The sequence below is a fragment of the Canis lupus genome, chromosome 31 (assembly GCF_003254725.2).
Source record: "Canis lupus dingo isolate Sandy chromosome 31, ASM325472v2, whole genome shotgun sequence".
Lineage (NCBI taxonomy): Eukaryota > Metazoa > Chordata > Mammalia > Carnivora > Canidae > Canis > Canis lupus.
The window spans coordinates 28,620,190-28,643,801 of record NC_064273.1 but is presented as its reverse complement, the minus strand read 5'-3'; the positions used below and the strand labels follow the sequence as shown (position 1 = coordinate 28,643,801).

The 23,612-nt window shown below is 42.4% G+C and overlaps 2 protein-coding genes and 1 long non-coding RNA gene across 4 annotated transcripts in view; 2 read left to right on the top strand and 1 right to left on the bottom strand.

Moving 5' to 3' along the window:
- The window catches only part of GART (phosphoribosylglycinamide formyltransferase, phosphoribosylglycinamide synthetase, phosphoribosylaminoimidazole synthetase), a 31,664-nt gene extending 25,304 nt beyond the window's left edge, over positions 1–6,360 (top strand). For both annotated transcript variants that reach the window (XM_035709473.2, XM_025449850.3), the window contains exons 18-22: positions 937–1,074; positions 2,903–3,033; positions 3,619–3,760; positions 4,944–5,059; positions 5,149–6,360. In XM_035709473.2, the coding sequence (XP_035565366.1) occupies positions 937–1,074; positions 2,903–3,033; positions 3,619–3,760; positions 4,944–5,059; positions 5,149–5,340 (719 nt within the window). In that variant the 3' untranslated portion in view covers positions 5,341–6,360. The remainder of the gene's footprint in view (positions 1–936; positions 1,075–2,902; positions 3,034–3,618; positions 3,761–4,943; positions 5,060–5,148) is intronic.
- LOC112661746 (uncharacterized) lies at positions 26–23,372 on the bottom strand. The gene is made up of 4 exons (XR_003137928.3): positions 23,281–23,372; positions 22,096–23,179; positions 20,347–20,493; positions 26–1,247 (listed from the first exon to the last, which is right to left on the bottom strand). It is a non-coding gene; the product is annotated as an uncharacterized LOC112661746 (long non-coding RNA).
- Positions 22,431–23,612, top strand: part of TMEM50B (transmembrane protein 50B) — a 55,623-nt gene continuing 54,441 nt past the window's right edge. The window contains exon 1 of the mRNA XM_025449859.3: positions 22,431–22,570. The gene's annotated coding sequence lies outside the window, so the exon portion shown is untranslated. The remainder of the gene's footprint in view (positions 22,571–23,612) is intronic.

Below are 23,612 nucleotides of genomic sequence, written 5' to 3'. Positions count from 1 at the left end.
ATAATATGACAACAACCCCAGCTCGTAACACCACATTTCTCTTTATTTCTGCCTTCGGGCTCTGACACCTCTGTGTAGTCGTCACGTATGCACAACTACACCTCACAGGACAAGCCTTAACCAATAGAGTGAATAAATACCCACTTTAGGGACAGAAGGGAACAGTTCTGAGACAGGGTCTTCATGGGTTTTTTTTTTAAAGTCCCAGTGGAATCAAGCCCAGTTGCCCACTGGGGTGACCAGTTTAATAACACACTCTTGTATTTGGCTCTCCATATCACTCTTCCCAGATCCTTACTCTGGTTTCCTAGGATCACTTCCCAGAGTCATCTTCCTATGAGCAGGACCTGGTCTCAGACTCTACTTTGTAATTCAGCTCAATTCAGGGAGTAGTGAAGGGAGCACCCTGACAAGTGCTGTGTATACTTAGGACTCTGTTAGAAGTACTAGAAGTTAGCAGCGTGGCTAACTCAAATTAGTGAACAGAGATGCTGGCTTGCCAATTATGTCTGCGTCTGCCTTTCGTTCCTTTATTGTATAGGTTTCATTTTCAGGCCAGTTCTCCAAATGCCAGGATGTCTTGAGTCCACATCCTTGAGCTCATGTTGCAATAGGAAAGAGAGGCCCTCTCGTCCTCCACATCTTCTCGTATCAAATCCTTGAATGGCCCCGCTTGGGTCACATGCCTTTCCTGAGGCCAGGAGATAGTGCCGTCCTGTGGCTTTTAGTGGAAGTATGTATTATACATGTTCTCTATCAGGAAGTTTTTATGAGTGAGTAAAATTAAGTGGTAAAGCCTGTTCTTCGTTTTAGTCCTTGTATATCTTATTTTCAGAATAAAGTATTCTCAGGTTCTCATAAAATACTTTTTTTTCCATTATTACTGTTAATTCACCGTTGTTCCATTCTTATTTGTTGGGTGTGTTTGAAATGCAGGTTCTCCTCGTGTGAAAGTCAGGCATCTGATAGAAACTATGCAAATAAATGGGTCAGTATTGGGGAATGGCACCCTGAAAAATCATTTCTCTGTTCAACCAAAAAAGGCAAGAGTGGCTGTCTTAATATCTGGAACAGGTGAGATGTGCCTTCTTCTTTACTATGAGGCTGTAGAAATGCCCTTTCCTTCTCCCTTCTCCCCAGCCTCCTTCAGATTGTGAGGACACCGTCAGGAGAGCAGAGCAGGGGGTCAGTAAGAAGTGTTATTCTGTGTCCTCAGTCTTTCTACTTTTGGGGGTCTTCTGAGATACCTAAAGAAGAGAAGAGGGTATCAGGAAGACACTTGAAGAAACAGAAACCAGAAAAAAAACAGAAAATCCAATTTTTGTATCCTAGCTTTCTAGTTGAAAAGTCTTAAAACAGCTGAGGGTTTTTTTAATAATAATATGAAATTTATGGTTGCCTTGTGGATGGGGGGGTAAAATAAGAGCATCATATTCTCTTAAGAGATGGAGATAGCATGTTTATTTTTCCCACTATTGTAAGTAACATTGTTGTGAACATTTTTGTAAAATATGCAGTACATTTCTAGGTGTATATCTGATTATTCCTTTAGGATATATTCCTGGAAGTGTAATTGCTTTCCAAGTCTATGTTAAAGTTTCAATATACTTTGGGCCCAAGTTGATGGTAAAGCAAAGAAGCTATTATAAGGGTCATAGTGCTTTCTTCTTAAGAGGGTTGATTTTTCAGGGTACCTAGCTAACTCAGTAAAGCATGTGGCTTTTGATCTCAGGGTTGGAAGTTCAAGCCCCACCTTGGGTATAGAGATTGCTTTAAAAAATAAAATCTTAGAAAAGAGAGTGGGGGTGGGGGTAAGATAACTAAGTGATGGGCATTAAGGAGGGCATGTGATGTAACGAGCATTGGGTGTTATGTAAGACCAATGAATCACTGACCTCTACCTCTGAAACTTATACTATATGTCAATTAATTGAATTTAAATTTTAAAAATGGGGCAACCCAGGTGGCTCAGCGGTTTAACGCCACCTTCGGCCCGGCACATAATCCTGGGGACCCGGGATCAGGATCAAGTCCCACGTCAGGCTCCCTGCATGGATCCTGCTTCTCCCTCTGCCTGTGTCTCTGCCTCTGTCTCCCTCTCGCTCTGTGTCTCTCATGAATAAATAAATAAAATCTTTAAAAATTTTTTTAAATAAAATAAATTTTAAAAATGAATAACAAAAAAATGAAGAATAAAAAATAAAAATTTTGAGAGAAAAGCAAAAAATTAAAAAAAATAAGAGTTGATTTTTGTTGTTGTTAATTAAGCTGCCTCTTCCTCTCTAGTCAGGTTTTTTTTGTTTTAAGATACTATTTATTTCTTTGAGAGAGCATGAGAGGGCAGGGGCAGAGGGAGAAGCAGACTCCCTGCTAAGCAGGGAGCCTGACTCGGTTGTGACTTGAGCCAAAGGCATACTGAGCCTCCAGTCAGTTTTTTTTTTAAGGTTTTATTTATTTATTTATGAGAGACACACACACAGAGAGAGGCACAGAGACACAGGCAGAGGGAGAAGCAGGCTTCATGCAGGGAACCTGACGTGGGGCTCGATCCCGGGTTTCCGGGATCACACCCTAGGCTGAAGGCGGTGGTAAACCGCTGAGCCATCCAGGGATACCCCCCATCCAGTCAGTTTTTAAATCATGTTATATACTTACTCTTCTTGGTCATGAGATATGATTTTGCAGGAGCCAATTACATACCCTCAAACCAGGAGTGCCTACATTTTAATAAGCTGTTAATCCATTATCCCGAGAGAAAGGAAATTTAAAAGCTTCACATGTTTTGCCAGTCTTTTCTAAGACATTTGTTCAGAAATCTTGACCATTTACTATGCAAAATAGAACTTTTTTTTGTTTTTTTTTAAGAAACGTGAACTTACGAATATGTTTCTCTCTCTTTCAGGATCAAACCTGCAAGCTCTTATAGACAGTACTAGGGAGCCCAGTAGCTGTGCACACATTGTTGTTGTTATCTCCAACAAAGCTGCAGTGGCTGGTTTAGATAAAGCAGAAAGAGCTGGAATTCCCACCAGAGTGAGTTATTTTGAAAAGTGTCTTTCCTGCAGATTGTATGTGTGTGTGTATGTGTATATGTATGTATTTATTTATTAAAATTTTTTTTAAGATTTTATTTGGTTATTCATGAGAGACGCAGAGACACAGGCAGAGGGAGAAACAGGCTCCATGCAGGGAGCCCCACATGGGACTCGATCCTGGGTCTCTAGGATCATGCTCTGGGCTCAAGGCGGCACTAAACCGCTGAGCCACCGGAGCTGCCCTGCAGATTGTATTTAAACTCAAACAAACAAACAAACAAATAAATAAATAAATAAATCTCAAACCTCCAAAAAATAAAAAATAAATAATAATAAAAAATAAATTCAAACCTCCCACCCTCCCTCCAACAAGACCTCCGTCTGTAGGACAACTTATTTTTTGGATTTCTGGATTGGGGTATATGCTAGGCTTGCTTTTCTACTTCATCCTTCCCATGTTTAATTCCTTTTATCAGGTGTGTCTTCATGAGAAAGAAGGAAGGTACAGTCAATGTACAGATTGAGTTTTAAATCATTTTTGGTAATTCATTGAAAAGATTGTGCTTATCTTTTTCTATTACAGGTAATCAACCATAAATTATATAAAAGTCGTGTAGAATTTGACACTGCCATTGACCAAGTCCTTGAAGAGTATTCCACAGACATAGTCTGTCTTGCAGGATTCATGAGAATTTTATCTGGGCCCTTTGTCAGAAAATGGGATGGTAAGCAAAAATTATGGACACCACATTGAGAAATCAACTGAATGCAGGCTACAGGGTCGTTAGCTTCCCAAATAATACCAATTAAATATTTATTGGGCCATTTTAACACAGGTCATAATTTAATTTCCTTTCCTCAGCTCAGAGGATGACCCAATGATCATTAATTATCCTGCTCTTTTTATCAGTTTTCTTTGGCCTACTGTAGTTAATCGTTTTCTCTAATACAGCTAGGTTACTCACATTACTAATATTTCATATTCAGAAGATACATTTTTACTTGTTTAGAAGCAAAAGAAAGTGATTCCTTGAATCCCAAAATGAAGAGTCTATCTTTTCCTTAGGAAGTGTAGACCATAGCACACATGGCAAGGAAGGCATTATTTCTCTGGAAAACATGCCTTGTATTAATTGCCTTTTCTTTCTGTCTTCCTTTAAGATTTTATTTAGTCAGAGAGAGAGAGAGGGGAGAGGGGCACAGACACAGGCAGAGGGAGAAGCAGGCTCCATGCAGGGAGCCTGACGTGGGACTCGATCCTAGGTCTCCAGGATCACGCCCTGGGCTGAAGGCGGCGCTAAACTGCTGAGCCACCTGGGCTGCCCGTGTTCCTGCCCTTTCCACTAAAATTTTGACTACATCCTATTGTCCCTTTTTGTGCACATGTTTCGGTGATAAATGATTCTCTTTCCAAAGAGTTTATGTTTTTTTCTTAAGTGAACATGGTTAGATAGAATACTTATGGATAATATAAAACTGGCAATGCACACAGAACTAACTAGTATCTTGCCAGTGTACATGCCACTTCATAGTTCGAAGTCAAGCACATAGACACCGTGCGAGAATCTCCTGTCACTCCCTAATAGGATGTACTAGTGACAAGCCAAATTTTCTTTGAGAGCTCTGTGATCCACAGTTGATCCCCCTCTCATCCAACTTTCAGTCCCTGCAAGCACCTATTCAGAGTCATTGCATGTGTCTTCAGTTGTGAAAGACAGGAACTTGCTGCTCCGGCCTCTTGGATGAAAACCTATATTCCCTTTACTTCATTTCTGTCTTTTACAAAGAAACACCCATCCCAGAGAAATCCTGCTCCTCCTGACTCCTGATTCTAGACAGAAAAACATTCCTTGGGTAGAGTACACAGGATTTTAAAATTCTGACCACTGTGTTTTTATTAATTTCCAGGGAAGATGCTCAACATCCACCCCTCCTTGCTCCCTTCTTTTAAGGGTTCAAATGCCCATGAGCAAGCCCTGGAAGCTGGGGTCACAGTCACTGGGTGTACTGTGCACTTTGTAGCTGTGAGTATGTCTCTTTCTAACAAAATATTATTAGTATGTATATGTACTAGCTAGAAAGTAATGTTCAAAATTTCTGCTTCCCTCTCCAGGAAGATGTAGATGCTGGACAAATTATTTTACAAGAATCTGTTCCAGTGAAGAGAGGTGACACTGTTGCAACTCTGTCGGAAAGAGTGAAATTAGCAGAGCATAAAATATTTCCCGCAGCCCTCCAGCTGGTAGCCAGTGGAGCTATAAGGCTTGGAGAAAATGGCAAGATCCGTTGGGTCACAGAGGATTGAAACCTCCCAATTCGGGAATAGGGCCAATTCTGAACAAAGTCTGAACAAAAGCTATTTGCATGGTGAGTTTTATCATGGACTCAGCTGAGAAGAACAGCTGCTAAAAAAGAGGCCCTCACCTTCACCTCTGGCCATTTTTTTTTTTTTTTTTTTTTTTAAATGAACAGAGATTTGTTAAAAACAAGACTGGTGCAGCCTATCTAAGACCTGTGTGTGTCCCTTCCAGTGGTCTTTCAGGGTTTACCTGTTCCAGACCTTCTTGTTCAAAATCAAGTTGGTCATTCAGAATTCCTTTCACTTTCAGCCAGATAAGATACCAAAGCTCTTTGTCCTTCTTAATGTTAACCACCTCTATTTTTTGTAGTTATATGTTCTCTGGTATTTGAAGAGTTAACCAACAAGACTACTAAGTTAATATCTTTGCCCTGTATTATGTATCTGTACTGGTTTGAATTGAGACTAAGCATAATTTAGTGTCATAAAATTTGTGTGTAGCTCTCAGCTCTGAGGGATAGTGTACTTTCTGCTTTGAAATATTATTAAACATCCCTCTGATTATTGACAGTTTCTTTACTACCCAGATTTTAGCTTCACAGTGATTCTACAGATTATCAACATTCATACTCTGGTAACTACTAGAAGGTTAAAGAGAGTTTTGGTGGCATCTAGATTCAAACATAGGACTAGGGCATGTTACTCATTCTCTTTGTCTCTGTCTCCCCATCTACTAAGGTAGGCAAATACCTGTTACGGTTGTCTTGATAATTATGTTAATGTGTGTGAAATGCCAAAAACCATGCTTAGCATAGAGTAGGCACTCAGACGTCAGCATTTATTTCATAGTTCTTCCCAGTTACGAAAGCTATGGTAATTTAGTATGACTTCAACAAATATATCTTGAACATAAAATTGAGAATGGTGATAAATAGAATATTGGAAGTATGGTAAGTATGTTTGGGAGGAGTGAGAGCAAGTGGAAAGCAATCTACCCAGACTAATAAAGAGTATAATGGCACTGTGTGTGTTTTCCGCTCTGGCCATTCATTTCCAATCTGGATATGCAATCCTGGACCTGGGAGATCTGGGTTGACATAGTAGGCACATGTACATGACCCCAAGCTTGGTACCACATTTCTCTTCTCCTGTAGCAGAGTGAACAAGGAATGGCCCAGCAGCCCTAAGGCAGCCAGCTATCCTTAGACTCCTGGGCAGCCTCCAAGCTGATGTGACCTAAGCTCTGCCTGCCCAACAGGAGTGTACCTTACTGAAAGGATATCCAGAGACCCTGTTCAAATCTCCTGTGGAGTTCAAACTCAAGACCTAACAGCAGAGCAGTCATTTTATACAGAAGATGTAAATTCTAGCCTTACAAAAGGAAAGAGTAGGGAGTTAAGAGGAGAGCCACCTTCACTAACCTCCTAATCACTGCCTCTGATGCAAGTGATTTGCATCGTTTCACATGGGTCCCTTTGCTGTAAAAACAACTGATCGTTTGTTCAGGAGAGTTCACTCGACATTTAGTACCTATTACTTACATGCCTAACATCCTATGACGTTTACAGAAAGTTAAAACATCTAACGAAAAATGTGTAATATAAGTAGAGGCTAAAAGGGACACCTGGCTGGCTCAGTCAGTGGAGTATACAACTCTTAATCTCAGGGTTGTGACTTTGAGCCCCACATTGGGTGTAAAGATTAAAAATAAAATCTTGGGGAAAAAAAAGTAGAGGCTAATAGTACCTGCATGCAAATTAGAAAAATCAGAAAATATATATCTGGTTGCCAGAAACCAAAAAACATTTGAAAATAGGGATGATAATTGAAAGAACAAGGGAATCTGCTTCAAGGGTGTCCTACTGTCTAGTCCCAGTAAACAATATTATTTGGACATGATGAGTATATGAGCAGCCATTAGTTTATAATGATAGAGAAAAGGTCATTTAAGTTATGAAAAAGTCCATGCAAAAAAGGCAGACGGGATGCCTGACTGGCTCAGTGGTTGAGCATCTATCTGCCTTTGGCTCAGGTCGTGATCCCGGGGTCCTGAGATCAAGTCCCGCATCAGATTCCCCACAGGGAACCTGCTTTTCCCTCTGCCCGTGTGTCTGCCTCTTTCTGTGTCTCTCATGAATAAATAAATAAAAATCTTTGGGCAGCCCGGGTGGCTCAGCGGTTTAGCGCCGCCTTTACCCGAGGGTGTGATCCTGGAGACCCAGGATCAGGTCCCATGTCAGGCTCCCTGCATGGAACCTGTTTCTCCCTCTGCCTGTCTCTCTCTCTCTCATAGTAAATAAATAAAATCTTTTAAAAATAAAAAGGCAAAGATGAGGTTAATGTAATAAATATGGACATGTATCTTTTATTATAGATGTTTATGTATGTACACAGGAATAAAACATCAGCCCTTGGTCACACCCTGTTGTCAGGGAGAAAGATTGGGCAGAGGCAGGTGGAGGTCCAACTGTTAATCCGTGCTGTTGGTCATAACAAATCAAAGAATTCAGCTGTGAGTCCCAAAACAAGCCAAGTGTTCTGAAGAAGAGTGTTACAGTTTCTAAGAGAAACTTCATGACCTCTAAATGTTCCTCCTCGAATTTTTTACTCTTTTTAACTATAGATTTCTTAAATAACTCAAGTACAACATCGTATTTAATCATAATAAAGTTTAATAATGATACAGCTGCTAGAGCCTCATTATTTTTTTCACCACAGTTCCCTTGGCTATTCTTTCTCATGCTAAGGGAACAGAACCACAGCCAAAATCTTGCCCCAGGAGGAGAATGTCAAGGACACTGCTGCCATGGCCACATCCGCCTCCATGAGCCCCACTGCCAGTGGGCATTCCATCTGCTGTGTCCCCACCAAAACTCTGACCACCTGTGTCTCTGGGTCACTGATCCAGGCTTAAAGCCCCGGGCAGGATGATCCAGTTGGCTAAGTTTAGGTACCACCCCCACCCCCACCCCCCAGCTCTCACAGCCCAGGTTCAAGGGAGAACAGGAATATGGCCTCATGCTGCTGGAGAGTGAAACTGCCTCTCCTACAGTAGTAGATGCCCCACACACACTGAGGGGACACCCATGCCCAGCAGCCCCCAGGTGTCAAAGGCCTGACCCCATAGTTCAAGTGACCAGTGCAGCTCAAGTAGTTCAGGAAGATTCATAAAATCCCAGTCGTTCTGGTTTTGAGTTCATGTTCCTGTTAATTCCGATGGCACCTCTTGGCCTCTGTCCCTGAGCTGTTTTTTTTTTTTTAGGATTTTATTTATTTCTTCATGAGAGACCCACAAAGAAAGGCGGAGACACAGGCAGAGGGAGAAGCAGGCTCCCCACAGGGAGCCTGATGCGGGACTCAATCCCAGGACCCCAGGATCACGACCTGAACCAAAGGCAGACACTCAACCACTGAGCCACCCAGGCGTCCTGAGCTGCTGCTTGTTTACCTGTGTAATACATAAATTTTTGCCTCCTCCACTACTATTTAGGGGAGAGTCTCTGATAGCCATTCTTTCTCAGCCTTTTATTTACCACAACATGTGGCTATTTTCCTTTATCTGGAGCCAATTGGTTTTCTTAATTTTTTAAAATATTTGTCTAAGTAATCTCTGCATCCATTGTGGGGCTCAAACTCCCTACCCTGAGATCAAGAGTCACACGCTCTTCCAACCAAACCAGCCAGGCACCCCTGGAGCCAATTACTAATTAACATTTTTAAATTAACTCGTAAGTAGGAACAATCCAAATGTCCATCTGCTAATGAATCAATAAAGAAAATGTGGTCAATCCATACAGCGGAGTATTACCATTAAAGGAAATGAAGCGCCTGATACATTCTATAACATGGATAAACCTTGAAACATGCTGAATGAAAGAATCCAGTCACATATGACCACATTTATAGTTCACTGATATGGAATGTCCAGAACAGGCAAATCTACATGGACACAGAATAGATTAGTAGTTGCCCAGGGCTGTGGGGGTAGATAATATTTTGAGGATGATGCCTAAGGGGTGCAGGGTTTATGTTAGGTAATGAGAATGTTCTAGAATTGATCGTGGAGATGGTTGCATGACCCCATGGACGTATCTAAACCCACTCAACTGTACATTTTTTTTAAGATTTTATTTATTCATGAGAGACAGGCAGAGACACAGGCAGAGGGAGAAGCAGGCTCCCTGCAGGGAGCCCGTCGTGGGACTTGACCCTGGGTCCCCAGGATCACACCCTGGGCTGAAGGCGGCGCTAAACCACTGAGCCACGGGGCTGCCCTCAACTGTACATTTTAAGTGGGTGAACTGTGTGACATATGAATTATAGTCATACAACTATGTCCCAAAACAAAGCTATAGCTCTGTCACTATAAAAACATTAATTCACAGTTTTTTAAGTACATTAAGGTTACTTTTAATCTGATGTTATAAAATACATTTAAAATACTTCACATTCAGGGGGTGCCCAGCTGGCTCAGTTAGTGGAGCATGTGACTTGACCTCAGGGTCCCAGGTTCAAGTCCCACATTGAGTGTAGAGCTTACTTTAAAAAATAAAATTTAAAAAAATAATAATAAATCAATAAAATTTGAAAGTAATAATAAAATACCTCAGATTATGAAGTCACTTAAATGAATATAGACAGAACATCCCTGCTTTGTGACAGAAATATTAAAGTCTGTCTATCGGGGGCAGCCCAGGTGGCCCAGGGCATGATCCTGGAGACCCAGGATCAAGTCCCACGTTGGGCTCCCTGCATGGAGCCTGCTTCTCCCTCTGCCTGTGTGTCTCTGCCACTCTGTCTCTCATGAATAAATAAAATATTTAAAAAAAAAATAAACCATTAAAATAAATAAGTTTAAAAAAAAAGTCTATCTGGGGGCACCTGGGTGGCTCAGTGAGTTAAGCATCGGCCTTCGACTCAGGTGATCTCAAGGTCCTAGGATTGGCCCCAAATCAAGTCACATAGGGCTCCCTGCTCAGCGGGGAGTCTGCTTCTCTCTCTGCCTCTGTCTCTCTCCTCTGCTTGTGCTCTTTCTCTCTCTCTCAAATAAACAAGTAATAATCTTAAAAAAAAAAAAAAAAAAAAGGACTGTCCCTCTGAACTGCACTCCTAATCCTCAATCCTCCATCTGTTAACCTGGCAATTCTCATGGGTCAACTTAGTGCAAATGCTAACTCCTGAGCCCTGCCTGTATCCTGAGCATTGCAATAAAAGAATGAAGATCTCAGTATTCCAAATCGATTTTTTTTAAGGTTCATGAATTGAAGTATTTGTGCACACCCAGAGTCAAACTGCACTTTAAATTTTTATGTGCCACTACAAACTTTTACAGGAAAAAAAATAGTTTTGTTATAGTATCCTTCAGTCCCCTGACTGCTTCGGTTATGTGCGAAAACAAAACAAGATCACGAAAAATCATTTTTTTAAAAGATTTTATTTATTTATTCATGAGAGACACAGAGAGAGAAGCAGAGACATAGAGAAGCAGGATCCATGCAGGGAGCACAAATGCTCATGGGACTCATCCCAGAACTCCAGGATCATGCCCTGGGCCAAAGGCAGGCGCTCAACCACTGAGCCACTCAGGCATACCAACGAAAAATCATTTTAAATATTTAGCTGACAAATCTATTATCCTTCACTTTTGTTGAAAGCCAAGTATTGAAAACTCCCTCAGCTTTATAAAAGATTTATCTTGCTTTCTCAGCATCCACAGCAAATCAGCCTTTTTCTTTTTTCACATCAGCCTTTCAACTGTGCCTTTGTTTGGTGCCCTGAGGGTGTTTGCAGCACCCTAAGATTCGGGATGTGTGTGCAAGGTGTGACCTCGTTTTGCAAAATGAGTCAATATTGTTTAGAGGGAGGTCGGACTGCTTTGAACCTTTAGGGATTCATGACCTGCCTACCCTAATACCACTCCTAGGTTAGTCATTAGCTTAGAGACAGAGCTTTGGCCCTGGAACTGAGTGGGTAGGAGAGTGTAGATGATTTAGGTAATCAGAGTGCACACTTAACAATCAAGTGAAAGACAGGACCAAAAAGGAGCCTGAAAATGGACAGATGGTGCAGCTGGGGGCCCAGAAGAGAGGGATGCCACCAAGACTAGGAGAAGGGTATCCAAAGGAACAGGGAATGAGCTCTGGTTCCTTCTTCCTAGAGGCCAAGTTAGAAATAGATACCACCACCCCATCCCACACCTTTCGGCAAGCCAGAAAGCGCAAGATTTTTTTTTTTAAGATTTTATTTATTCATGATAGACATAGGGGGAGAGAGAGGCAGAGACACAGGCAGAGGGAGAAGCAGGCGCCATGCAGGGAGCCTGATGTGGGACTCAATCCCAGGTCTCCAGGATCACACCCCAGGCTGAAGGCGCTAAACCACTGCACCACTAGGGCTGCCTGAAAGCCCAAGATCTTAAATCAATTCCTTCTGGGCCCTAAGTGTGCCCCCCACCCCCCCAATGCAGACATTCCAGGTGGTATGAGAGTCCTGGTGGAGAGGAGGCAGCGGCAGCCAGAAGCGAGATCTGTAGGACAGGTCCAGCAAGAGGAGACTGAGGATGCAAAAGCCTGCACTTGCCTTTAGAGTTTTCCATCTGGGGGGCAATGATGTGGCTAATACAAATTCCTGGAGTCCACTGAGGATCACACAACCCGTATTTGTCTGCTCAGGCTCCTGTAACAAAATAGCACAGGCTGGGGTTTACCCAGGAATTACTCTCAGGGTTCTGAAGGCTGGAAGTTCAAGATGAAGGCTTCTGAGCCCGCCTTCTCACTGTGTGCTCACATAGCCTTTCCTTTGTGCACGTGCATTGCTGGTGTCCCCTCATGGGTCCAGATTTCCTCCTCTCTTAAGGACAGACTGGATTGGGGGCACCCCAATGGCCTTATTTTAACTTAATTGCTCCTTTAAAGGCCCAATTTCCTATTTCCTACATTCTGAAGTACTGGGAGGTTAGGAGTTCAGCAACAAATTTGGGGAGGGGGGAAAGCAATTCGGCCCTTAACATCTATTATCTCCTCCCAAAATTTGTGCCAGTTTTCAAGTGGCCCTCCTGGGACACTGAGAGCCATGACCACAGTGGCATCTTCTTGCCACTGGAAGAGCCTTCCAGACCACCATCCAGGGTTGGCTGTTGGTAGAGATCATTTTGAAGAAGTGAGAGTAAACCCTGGGAATCCTTCGTAATTATTATTTTCTTCAAAAGAATGGTGGGATTTGGGATGCCTGGGTGGCTCAGTGGTTGAGCGTCTGCCTTTGGCTCAGGGTGTGATCCCGTGGTTCCGGGATCGAGTCCCGCATCAGGTTCCCCACAGGGAGCCTGCTTCTCCCTCTGCCTGTGTCTCTGCCTGTCTCTCATGACTAAATAAATAAAATCTAAAAAAAAAAAAGGTATTTATCTAGATTTTGTCAAGTGAAAAACATAAAGGAAGATATGTATGTATACTATGCTTCCATTTATATATCAAAGAAGTGTGAGTAAAAGGGCATTCTTTTTTTTTTTTTTTTTTTTTTTTGAAAGGTAGAGAAGGGAGGGAAGGGTGGAGAGAGAAAGAGAAGGTAGGGCTGGGGAGGGGCAGAGAGAGAATCTCAAGCTGACTCCCTGCTGAGCAGAGTCCCACTTGAGGCTCCATCTCACAACCCTGAGATCATGACCTAAGCTGAAATCGAGTCAGATGCTTAACCAAATGTGCCACCCAGGCGCCCCAAGGGCATTCTCATGTGTTAATTATCTCCACAAGGACACACAGCAACTGCCACCACTCCCTCAGCAAAGGAGGAGAGCAGGGATGAGCGGGGAGGTTTTTCAGGTATATTTTGCCCTTTTAAACTAATATTCAATTTATTAAAGTTACACATTCAAAACTCAGCTTATATTTTTTTAAGTAATCTCGATGCCCAAATGGGGCTCAAACTCACAACCCCAAAATCAAGAGCTGAACGCTCCACCAACTGAACCACCCAGGCAACCCTATTTCTTAGTAAACATCAACCATTATTGTTAAGGGGACTTGGTTGATAGTTGATCCCACAGACACATGAAAACACTTGTGACTAAATTTTGTTTTCTACGTTTATTTTCTTTCCCTAATATTTTTATTATCTAGGACTTAAAAAATTCTCGGAGAATTATTTTGATACCTTCAAAACTTCTAAGTTGATGCTAAAATTCTCTTAGATAAGCTGATAATATATGTAAATTTAGTAAGATTTCAATTTTAAATCAAAGTCTAAATCACTCGATCACATTTCCAATTTTAATTAATGCCTGCCGTAAGATTATTTCTGAATTTCTGAGTATTAAACTATACAAAATACCAACTGTACTCCAATTTCTTTTTTCTTTTTTAAGATTTGTTTATTCATGAGAGACACAGAGAGAGAGAGAGGCAGAGACATAGGCAGAGGGAGAAGCAGGCTCCAGGCAGGGAGCCCGATGTGGGACTTGATTCCAGGACCCCAGGATCACACCCTGAGCCAAAGGCAGATGCTCAACTGCTAAGCCACCCAGGCATCCCCCAGTACTCCAATTTCATAACATAAAAATATTAACACTTGATTTTTCATTGAGACAGAATTAGTATAAAATTCAACCTCTGAAATACAATTCCATGATTTTTTACAATATTAACAAGCTTATACAACAATAACCACTACCTAATTCCAGAACATTTTTATTACTCCAAAAGGAGAATCCTGTCTACTAGCAACTACTCATCTTTAGTATCTGGCTTCTTTCATTCAGCGTATTTTCAAGGTCCATCCATGTTGTGATGTGAATCAGTACTTTATACTTCTCACATAATAATATGTTGTATGCACACGGCACATTTTGTTTATCCATTCTTCAGTTGATGAGCACGTGGGTTCTTTCTACTTTTTGGCCATCATAAGCAATGTTGCTTTAGTTTTTGTTTTAAATTTATTTATTTGAGAAAAAGAAAGAGAATAAGAGCCAGCAAGCATGAGCAGGGGAGGAGAGGGAGAAGCAGATTCTCTGTTGAGCAGGGAGCCTGATGGGGGGCTCGATCCCAGGACCCTGGAATCATGACCTGGGCTGAAGGCAGATGCTTAACGGACTGAGCCACCCAGACGCCCAATAATGCTGCTTTGAATAGTTGTGTGTATGTTTTTGTGCGGAGGTATATTGCCAGTTCCCTTCGGTATATATACCCAGGAGGGCAATTGCTGAGTCACATGACAACTCTATGTTTGACTTTTTAAAAAATATTTTATTTATTTATTCATGAGAAACACAGAGAGAGAGAGAGAGAGGCAGAGACACAGGCAGAGGGAGAAGCAGGCTCCATGCAGGGAGCCCGACGCGGGACTCGATCCCAGGTCTCCAGGATCACGCCCTGGGCTGAAGGCAGGTGCTAAACCGCTGAGCCACCAGGGCTGCCCTGTTTAACTTTTGAGTAATTGCGAACTGTTTTTTAAAGGTTGTCCATTTTACATTCTCATCAGCAATATGTGACCATTTTGATTTCTCCTCAACAACACTCACTATTGTCTGTCATTTCAATTACTTAGCCAATGTGATATCAATGATGTAGAGTAACAGGCATCCCCGGATAGGTTGGAGTGCAAACTGATTCATCCTTTACTAAATATAATTTAGCAAAATTTATTTATTCAGAAAATACACTGGCCACCTTTCCACAGCTGTGAGATCTGGCTAGAGATCTGGCTCATTCTTTTTACAGGTTGCAGAGCAAGGGATGTCTCATAATTTATGTTTCCAGTCTCCCGTAGTTATTGGATTCTCCCCGCTTTAAATTACTTTAAATTTTGTTATTATAGTGATTCAAATGAAAATCTTGGACTCCCCCTCCTAAGACTTTCAGAGGTAATTAAGATCCTGAAGTTTGTGTGAAACATTCTTATGCTGAGCACAGCTTTTTAAATGGACAATTCATTAAGAACATTGTCATTGCGGGATCCCTGGATGGCTCAGTGGTGTAGTGCCTGCCTTTGGCCCAGGGCAAGATCCTGGAGACCAGGGATGGAGTCCCATATCGGGCTCCCGGCATGGAGCCTGCTTCTCCCTCTGCCTGTGTCTCTGCCTCTCTGTGTGTGTGTCTTTCATGAATGAATGAATAAATGAAATCTTTAAAAAAAAAAACAAACACATTGTCATTGCTACTTTATGTATTTTTATTATGTTAATGGTGTGGAGAAAAAAGATCTTATTTTTCCTACTACCAGAATTTTACTCCTGTACCTAGAGAAAAGAATTGTTTTGTAATTGTAATCTACTTTATAAACCACTTGCATTGGGAATGAGACAGACACCACTATTTCCCCTCCCACATACACACTCTTACAAGACACCCAGTTGAAGGTAATAAATGGTCCTTGAAAGGCTGGGTGGAGTAGCAACTTCAGTCCTGTTTTCTGCATGAAGCGATGAAACTTAGAGTACATTTTAGATAAGCCAAGGCTGGAAGAAGGAAGAAGAAAGGAGGTACAAGGCCCACCTCACTGAGCCTGGGAACAGAAGTCTACTGGCAACATTCAGGAAATTTGCTTGGTGGCTTTGAATGGAACCCTCCCTTCTGTGCCCTCTAAAAAAAAAAAAAAATATATATATATATATATATATATATATATATATATATATATATCAATGAAATGTCCATTTTTCACTAATTATTTTATAAAACGAAGAAAAGGACCCAGGCCTGCCCCGGGGCTGCGAGACACAGGATCAGAAGCTCCCAAGAGTGTTGCTGGGAAGTGACTTATTGTTCTTAGTACATTTGCCAGCTGATGATTTGGACACAAATAATACACTTAAAAATCTAATAAATGACTTAATGAAGGTCTGGTACTACTAACCACATTTTGAAACAAACTCCTCCCAGAATTGAAATTATAGAAAGCTATATGCCAAGGCAATATGCAGATAACTCTAGCAAGGTCTTCCCTTCTGCAGCATGTAACCAGGTTTGCCGTCTGGATAAAGAGGATTATAGGAGAAATCTTGCACTAACGCTGCTGATTAAATCTGCAGACTTAGGCAGAAAAATCTGCCACAAATTGTGTGGACTTGGGCATGTCATTTTTCTTTCAGTATGCTACGACTAGATTTCCACAGTCGCACTTAATTCCAACATCCTGCTAGTCCTTGTTTGAACCATCACAGATTTAGGGAGAAGTAAGTGGAAAGGAGAAATGAGAGAAAGAATAGTCCACACAGGGCCTCCGAAACAGCATTTTCAACATTCTTGGCCAGAGAATTCTTTGCCAGATAAACTTGGCAGTGTAAGATGTTAAGCAGCATCCCTGGTCTCTACCCACTAGGTGCCAGTAACAATTCCCAATTGTGACCATCAAAAATGTTTCCACCATTTTATGTCCTCATAAGGGTTCCAGCTTCTCCACATCCTGGCCATCACTTGCTACTTTTTTCTTTTGTCTGATAGCAGAATCCTAATGGGTGTGAGGTGCTGGCTCACTGTGGTTTTGATTTGCATTTCCCTAATGATCAGTGGTGCTGAGCTTCTCTTCATATACTTGTTGGCCATTGTGTATCTTCTTTGGAGAGATGTCTATTCAAGTCTTTTGCCTATTTTTGTTTTTTTGTTTTTTTCAGAATTTATTTATTCATGAGAGACACAGAGAGAGGCAGAGACACAGGCAGAGGGAGAAGCAGGATCCCTGTGAGGAGTCTGATGCAGGACTCAATCCCAGGACCCCGGGATCACGCCCTGAGCCAAAGGCAGACGCTCAACCGCTGAGCCACCCAGGCGCCCCCTTTTGCCTATTTTTAATCCATTCATTTTTCAAAACCGTTTCTATAGTTTTATGTAGTTGGAATCATATATGGAGCCTTTTCAGATTGTTTCCTTCCACTGAGCAATACGCATTTAAGGTTCTTCAATGTCTTCTCGTAGCTTGATAGCTCAATTACTTTTTATCACCGAATATTTTATTGCATGAACCACAGTTTATTCACTTACTGAAGGACATCTTGGTTCCTTCCCATTTTTGGCAATTATTAATACATTCTTTTTAAAAAATTAAAAATGCCTAACACAGAATAGCTGCAAGAATACAAAAACTTTCCAAATAGTCTTTACCCAGATTTTCCAATTAACATTTATTTCATTCCATCTGGTTTACTGTTTGCTCTCTTTCTCCCTTGCTCTGTACATGCATTTGTTTCTAAATCATTGGAGAGTAATTTGCAGACATCATATCCCTTCCACCATAAATATTTCAACATGTATTTCCTAAGAACAAGGACAGAACCATTCACTCACTGTGGATATCCCCCAGAGTAGGTAATTAAACCTCGCTGTCAAGTACAGAACAGAAATTATGTGATTCTTTAATTTCATTTAATACAAGAAATGATAATCAAGAAGGGCATCTTCAAAAGGAGTTTGGGTAACAAACTGGATTTATATGCTCATTTCCTGTACTCTTCTATTGAGAATAGCATGGATCAAATGACGTAGTATCACCTCATCAGAGCTTGAGGCGTCTTTGGAAGACCCTAAGACGAAAGAGGCATTCAGGGGCATTCCTACAGAGTGGGCTTTTTATTTTATCTTTTTTTTTTTTTCAGAGTGGGCTTTTTAAACGGAAGTAGCCGTGGGGTGCCTGGGTGGCTCAGTGGTTGAGCGTCTGCCTTTGGCTCCAGTCGTGATCCCGGGGTCCTGGGATTGAGTCCTGCACTGGGCTCCCGGGAGGGAGCCTGCTTCTCCCTCCGTACCTCTCTGCCTCTCTTTGAGTGTCTCTCATGAATACATAAAAGTAAAATCTTAAAAAAAAAAAAAAAAAATTTAAACAGAACTAGCCTCACATCTCATTACAAAGGTGTTTTGGAATTCGATTTGCCTTAAAACCTACTCTCTCCATAAAGCATCTTGGATGATTCTCTAGCAAAGAATGTTAGGTGACAGTTTTAATGTTTAGTTTGGTTGCTCAAATCTTTGACAACCAGTAAGCAGTGAAAGGAGGCTACCCCCCCCCCCCCATATGCTGGTCTTTTTAACTTATCAAAACATCTAGACTGAAAAAATAAATAAATAAAAAATAAAAAATAAAAAAACATCTAGACTGACTATACTTAAGATAAAATCTTTAAAAAAAAAGTAACCATGTGAGGTCATGGATATGTTAATTAGCTTGACTATATGATTATTTCACAATATATACATATATCAAATTATCAAACTATACACCTTAAATATTACAATTTTTGTCAACTAGACCTCAATAAAGCTGGAAACAAATTCTGAAGGGTGAGAAAAGTACACAGTAGCTGTGCTGTAAAGCAATGATTTCAATAAACATGGTCAGTAAATGTAATATGGGTTAGAAACAATTCAAATTTTGGTTCCCAGACAGCTAGTGTGCATTAGTTCCCCCCTTAGTGGCCTGCAATTAGGGGGAGGTGTATACATTACAATTTCAAGTAACAGAAAGTGCTGTGGATCAATCAGCAGCAGTCAAATACAGATAATTCAGGCTCAAGTGACAATAAATCATCACACTAATTCTTTTTTTTTTTTTTTTCATCACACTAATTCTATGCCAAAAACGAAAATCAGTTGGGTGGGGGAGGGCAGTTTACCACTGGCAAAGTCCCACAGACCCATACAGGAGGGTCTGATAACTGGGTTACCTTGCTGGGAAGAGAGAACAGAAGAAAATATCCAAATGATGTGAATCTTCTCTTTTCCACTGTACTTTCCCTAACACTCCTAGACTTTAGAGTATTGTTGTGTTACATAAATTAACCCACTGCTTTCTTTAAAAGCTGAACTCTTTATATCAAACTTTTTTTAAAAAGATTTTGTTTATTTAAAAAAATTTATTTATTATTTATTTATTTATTTATTTATTTGAGACAGAGAGCACAAGGAAGGGGGGGGGGGCAAAGGGAGAGGGAAAAGTTGGCTTCCCCCTGAGCAGGGAGCCTGAGGTGGGGCTTGGTGCAGGACCCCAGGATCATGACCTGAGCTGAAGGCAGACTCTTTTTTTTTGAAGGCAGACTCTTAACCAACTGAGCCACCTGGGCATCCCAGCATGAGACTCTTTCTTCAGCAAATCGTTTAAAAAATGAATTAGGATGGCACCCAGAGGGGTGTCTGGCTGTCTCAGGTGGTAGAGCATGCAGCTCTTAATGTCAGGGTCGTGAATTCAAACCCTACATTGGGCATGGAGCCTACTAAAAAAAATTAAAATGGTAAGTAATAAAAAAGATGGCACCCAGAAAGGAAAACATATACATGATTGTTCTATAAACTGTAGCTTCAGAATTTACCATTTGCAAGCATCACTGGACAATATGTAGTCTTAGGATGCTGACTGCACCATTAAGTCAAGCTTCGGGGAAGTGATTTTTGGTTACTATGGTAACTTCTTGGCAATATATCAACTTCTATGCAGTTATCACAGAACCAGAAAGAGAAGAAAAGAATAACATGGATTAAAATAGAGCCCTTGGGGTGCCTGGCTGGCTCAGCTGGTGGAGCCTGGGACTCTTGATCTCAGGGTTGTGAGTTCCAGCCCCACATTGGGTGTAGGTTTTTTTTTTTTTTTTTTTAAAGATATTTATTAACAAGAGACACAGAGAGGGGCAGAGAAACAGGGAGAGGGAGAAGCAGGCTCCCTGTGGTGATTCCGAAATGGGACTCCATCCTAAGACCCCGGGATCGTAAAATATCATTTAAAAATATAACCTTGGGCAGCCCAGGTGGCTCACCGGTTTAGTGCCACCTTTGGCCCAGGGCATGACCCTGGAGACCTAGGATCGAGTCCCACGTCGGGCTCCCTTGCATGGAGCCTGCTTCTCCCTCTGCCTGTGTCTCTGCCTCTCTCTCTCTCTCTCTGTGTGCCTCTCATGAATAAATAAATAAAATCTTTTTTTTAATAAAATCTTTAAAAAAATAAAAATAAAATCTTCCAAAAAAAAAAAAAGTACATACAAAGAGAGAATGGTAAAGCAAATGTGGCAACTCTTCGTAGATGAACCAATACCCAGAAACTGCCTACCTCCACATTTCACATACATGAGAAGAATAATTTCCTGAGTCAGTTAGCTAGTTTGCATTTTGCAGCGCAAGAGTTCCTGATGGATGATTCAGCCAACTCCAATTCACCTTCTACAAGTACAGAGTCACACTGTAATACGGACACTATCTGAAAGAGAGAAATGGACTCAGGTTCCAGTAACTTACAAAAGGCACTTGACTACATGGCGCTAAAGTATAGAAGCTTCTAAAATGCAAACAAAAGGAGATTTGTGGTCAGCCTCAGTGGCTTGGCGGTTTAGCGCCGCCTTGGGCCCAGGGCATGATCCTGGAGACCCAGGATGGAGTCCACATCATGGAGCCTGCTTCTCCCTCTGCCTGTGTCTCTGCCTCTCTCTGTGTGTTTCTAATAAATAAATAAAATCTTTTTCTTAAAAGGAGATTTGTGATGAGTGCTTTGTAAAATGCAAAGTGTCAGACAAATAATGAACAGTTTTTAAAGCTGTGTCCATGCTTCCCCCCCCCTCCCTTTTATGCTGTGTTTAAGACGCCGGGTAGAAACGCTAGCTTGTTCATTGTTTGCTTATTATAAGGCAATCCCTCTGCCTCAGTATTTAAATCTTTCTCTGTGCAACTACATGGGAGTCAGCAAACTGCTATACCGCCTGTAAATTCAGAAGCTCAGAAAGGCTAGTACCTATTTTGGGCTCCTTTTAGGAGACCCTGTCATAATCAAATACATTGCTTAATGCGCCAGGAACTGTGCCAGGTGGCTTACATACCTTGTGCAATTCTCACAAAAGTTCACTGTGTTTAAAAAAAAAAAATTGAGTGTGTTTGATGCAATCATTATTTCATCACGTGTAAAATGAAAGTACACTTAAAAAGAGACTAAACATAAGGCACTTCGCGCAGTAAGTAAGCTGACAAAAGTGCTCATTATTTTACTGGTAAGCAGACACATAGAAAAGCAATTTTCTGCCTTTTTCTTTTTTTTTTTTTTTTTTAAAGTATCTCCCCGGGCAGTCCTGATGGCGCATCGGTTTAGCGCCGCCTGCAGCCCGGGGTGTGATCCTGTAGACCCGGGATCAAGTCCCACGTCGGGCTCCCTGCATGGAGCCTGCTTCTCCCTCTGCCTGTGTCTCTGCCTCTCTCTCTCTCTCTCTGTCTCAATAAATAAATAAAATCTTTAAATAAAAAAAAAAAAGACCCACCTGGTCCTTTAAAAAAATAAAAAATAAAAAATAGAAAGTATCTCCCCGTCCAAGAGGGGGAAACAAGAAATACCGATGGCAGTGGCTGAGCTTAAAAGCGAGGAGACCCTACCTACCAGCGCCTGGCTAAGCCAGCTGCTCAGTAAGTAGTTGCTAAATTAACCAGACCTAAGACTAGGTTTCCAGCCTGGGTTTGCTAGAGGCCTCTGCACAGGTGCCCCACCTGCAAACTCGGAAAAGGCTGTCCAGGTCCTGATCGAGGAAACGACTCCGCGGTCCCTTCTCAAAAGCAAATTACTGGGGATCCCTGGGTGGCGCAGCGGTTTGGCGCCTGCCTTTGGCCCAGGGCGCGATCCTGGAGACCCGGGATCGAATCCCACGTCAGGCTCCCGGTGCATGGAGCCTGCTTCTCCCTCTGCCTATGTCTCTGCCTCTCTCTCTCTCTGTGTGACTATCATAAATAAATAAAAATTTAAAAAAAAAAAAAAAAAAAGCAAGTTACTGAGGGCCGTCGCGCCCGACCCCCTGCGACTTCAGGGGTCCCCGCCTACACTCACCGCGCTCGGCAGGGGACCCGGCCCGCCGGGTCCAGGGCACCGCCACGCATCCGTCGCCCCGCCTCCCTCCAGGAAGGCGCAGGCGCACTACGAAGGCCGCAGCGCGCCGCGCGGGCCCTCGAACTACACCTCCCGCAATCCCAATCGGCCGGACCACCGCCCGCTGGAGGGGGGAGCGGAGGCGGAGCGGATCGCCCCGGGGCGGGGCGGAGCCTCCTGGGATGCCGTCCCTGTGTCCTCCAGGGTGAAGTTCGTTTTAGGAGAGAGGTTCCTGGGCTCCCCGTTAAAGTAGGACCTCTGTCTCAATTAGGTACGATTCTGGCCTCCGTCCCCAGTGTGGTCCCCTCCGTGTAAGCCGGCAGATGGTCTAGTCCAGCGGAGACGCGCGGACAGCGGAAGGGCAGACCGCGCACGCATGCGCAGAGGCGCAGCATGGGGGTGGGAGCCGCTAAGCCCCTTCGCCGCGGCCGGGAAGGTGAGTGGGGGCCGGGCCGGGGCGGGGCGTGTCCCGGGTCAGGACCGACCCTGCCCCGCAGTGACCTCGGCGGGTGGTTCACCGCCGCCGTCTCGCCCACCTCCAAAAGCCGTTAACCCCAAATTGTTCAGCAAACTGGGGTCCCCAGGAGCTCAGCCTTAGCGTTCGTGCATCAAAAATCGTACTTCCCATTAAACCACTTCTGGCGTTTCATTGCCGTTATCTGGGTATAAGTCGTGCTCTTCTGCTAGACCATGCGTTCTGTTTCTTTTTTTCTTTTTTTTTTTTTAAGATTTTTATTTATTAGACCATGCGTTTTAAAAACAACAGCTAACAACAACAACAAGAAAACCAAACAGCTAACGTGTCGGGAGGGCCCGCCCTTCGTCCCGGTGTCCCAGCATGTAGCAGACAGACAGCTCCTTCTTGATAAGGTGCAGAGCTTAATTAAAGTCTTTCGGACACTTGATTCCATTCCGTTTCGAGTCAGACGAGCTACATACTTGCTCGGGTTCTCGGTTTCATGTGTGAGTCTTCCCATGAGAAGACTCCTGGAGATGATGAAGACGGTATTCCATCAAAGACAGTGGAGGTGTTGAGGTTTATAATCTGCTAGGGACACAGAGAATTAAGCAATTATTTATTGTGCCCTACCCCTAACCCCTAATTTTCCTTACACCCTGCTGTATGACTGGGTTATGTTGCTTAACCTTCTGGGCGGACGTTTTCTTATAAAATGAGAAGATTAGATTAGATCTCCAAGAACTTGCCAGCTCTGAAATTCTGAGGTTAGTCAATGAGGAGTAGAATCCAGATTACATCACAATATGTTAATCATCATCAACTTCCATTTGTCAGCTAACGTGAGTGAGATATGGCTGTAAGCGTTTGGCAGCAGCATTAGAAAGAACTGCCCCTTATTGTACCTGTAATTTTTCCCTGGTGGCTGAAAAGATGAGATTTGCTGATAATACAACTTTTTTTTTTAAGACTTTATTTAGTTATTCATTGGAGACACAGAGAGAGAGAGGCAGAGACACAG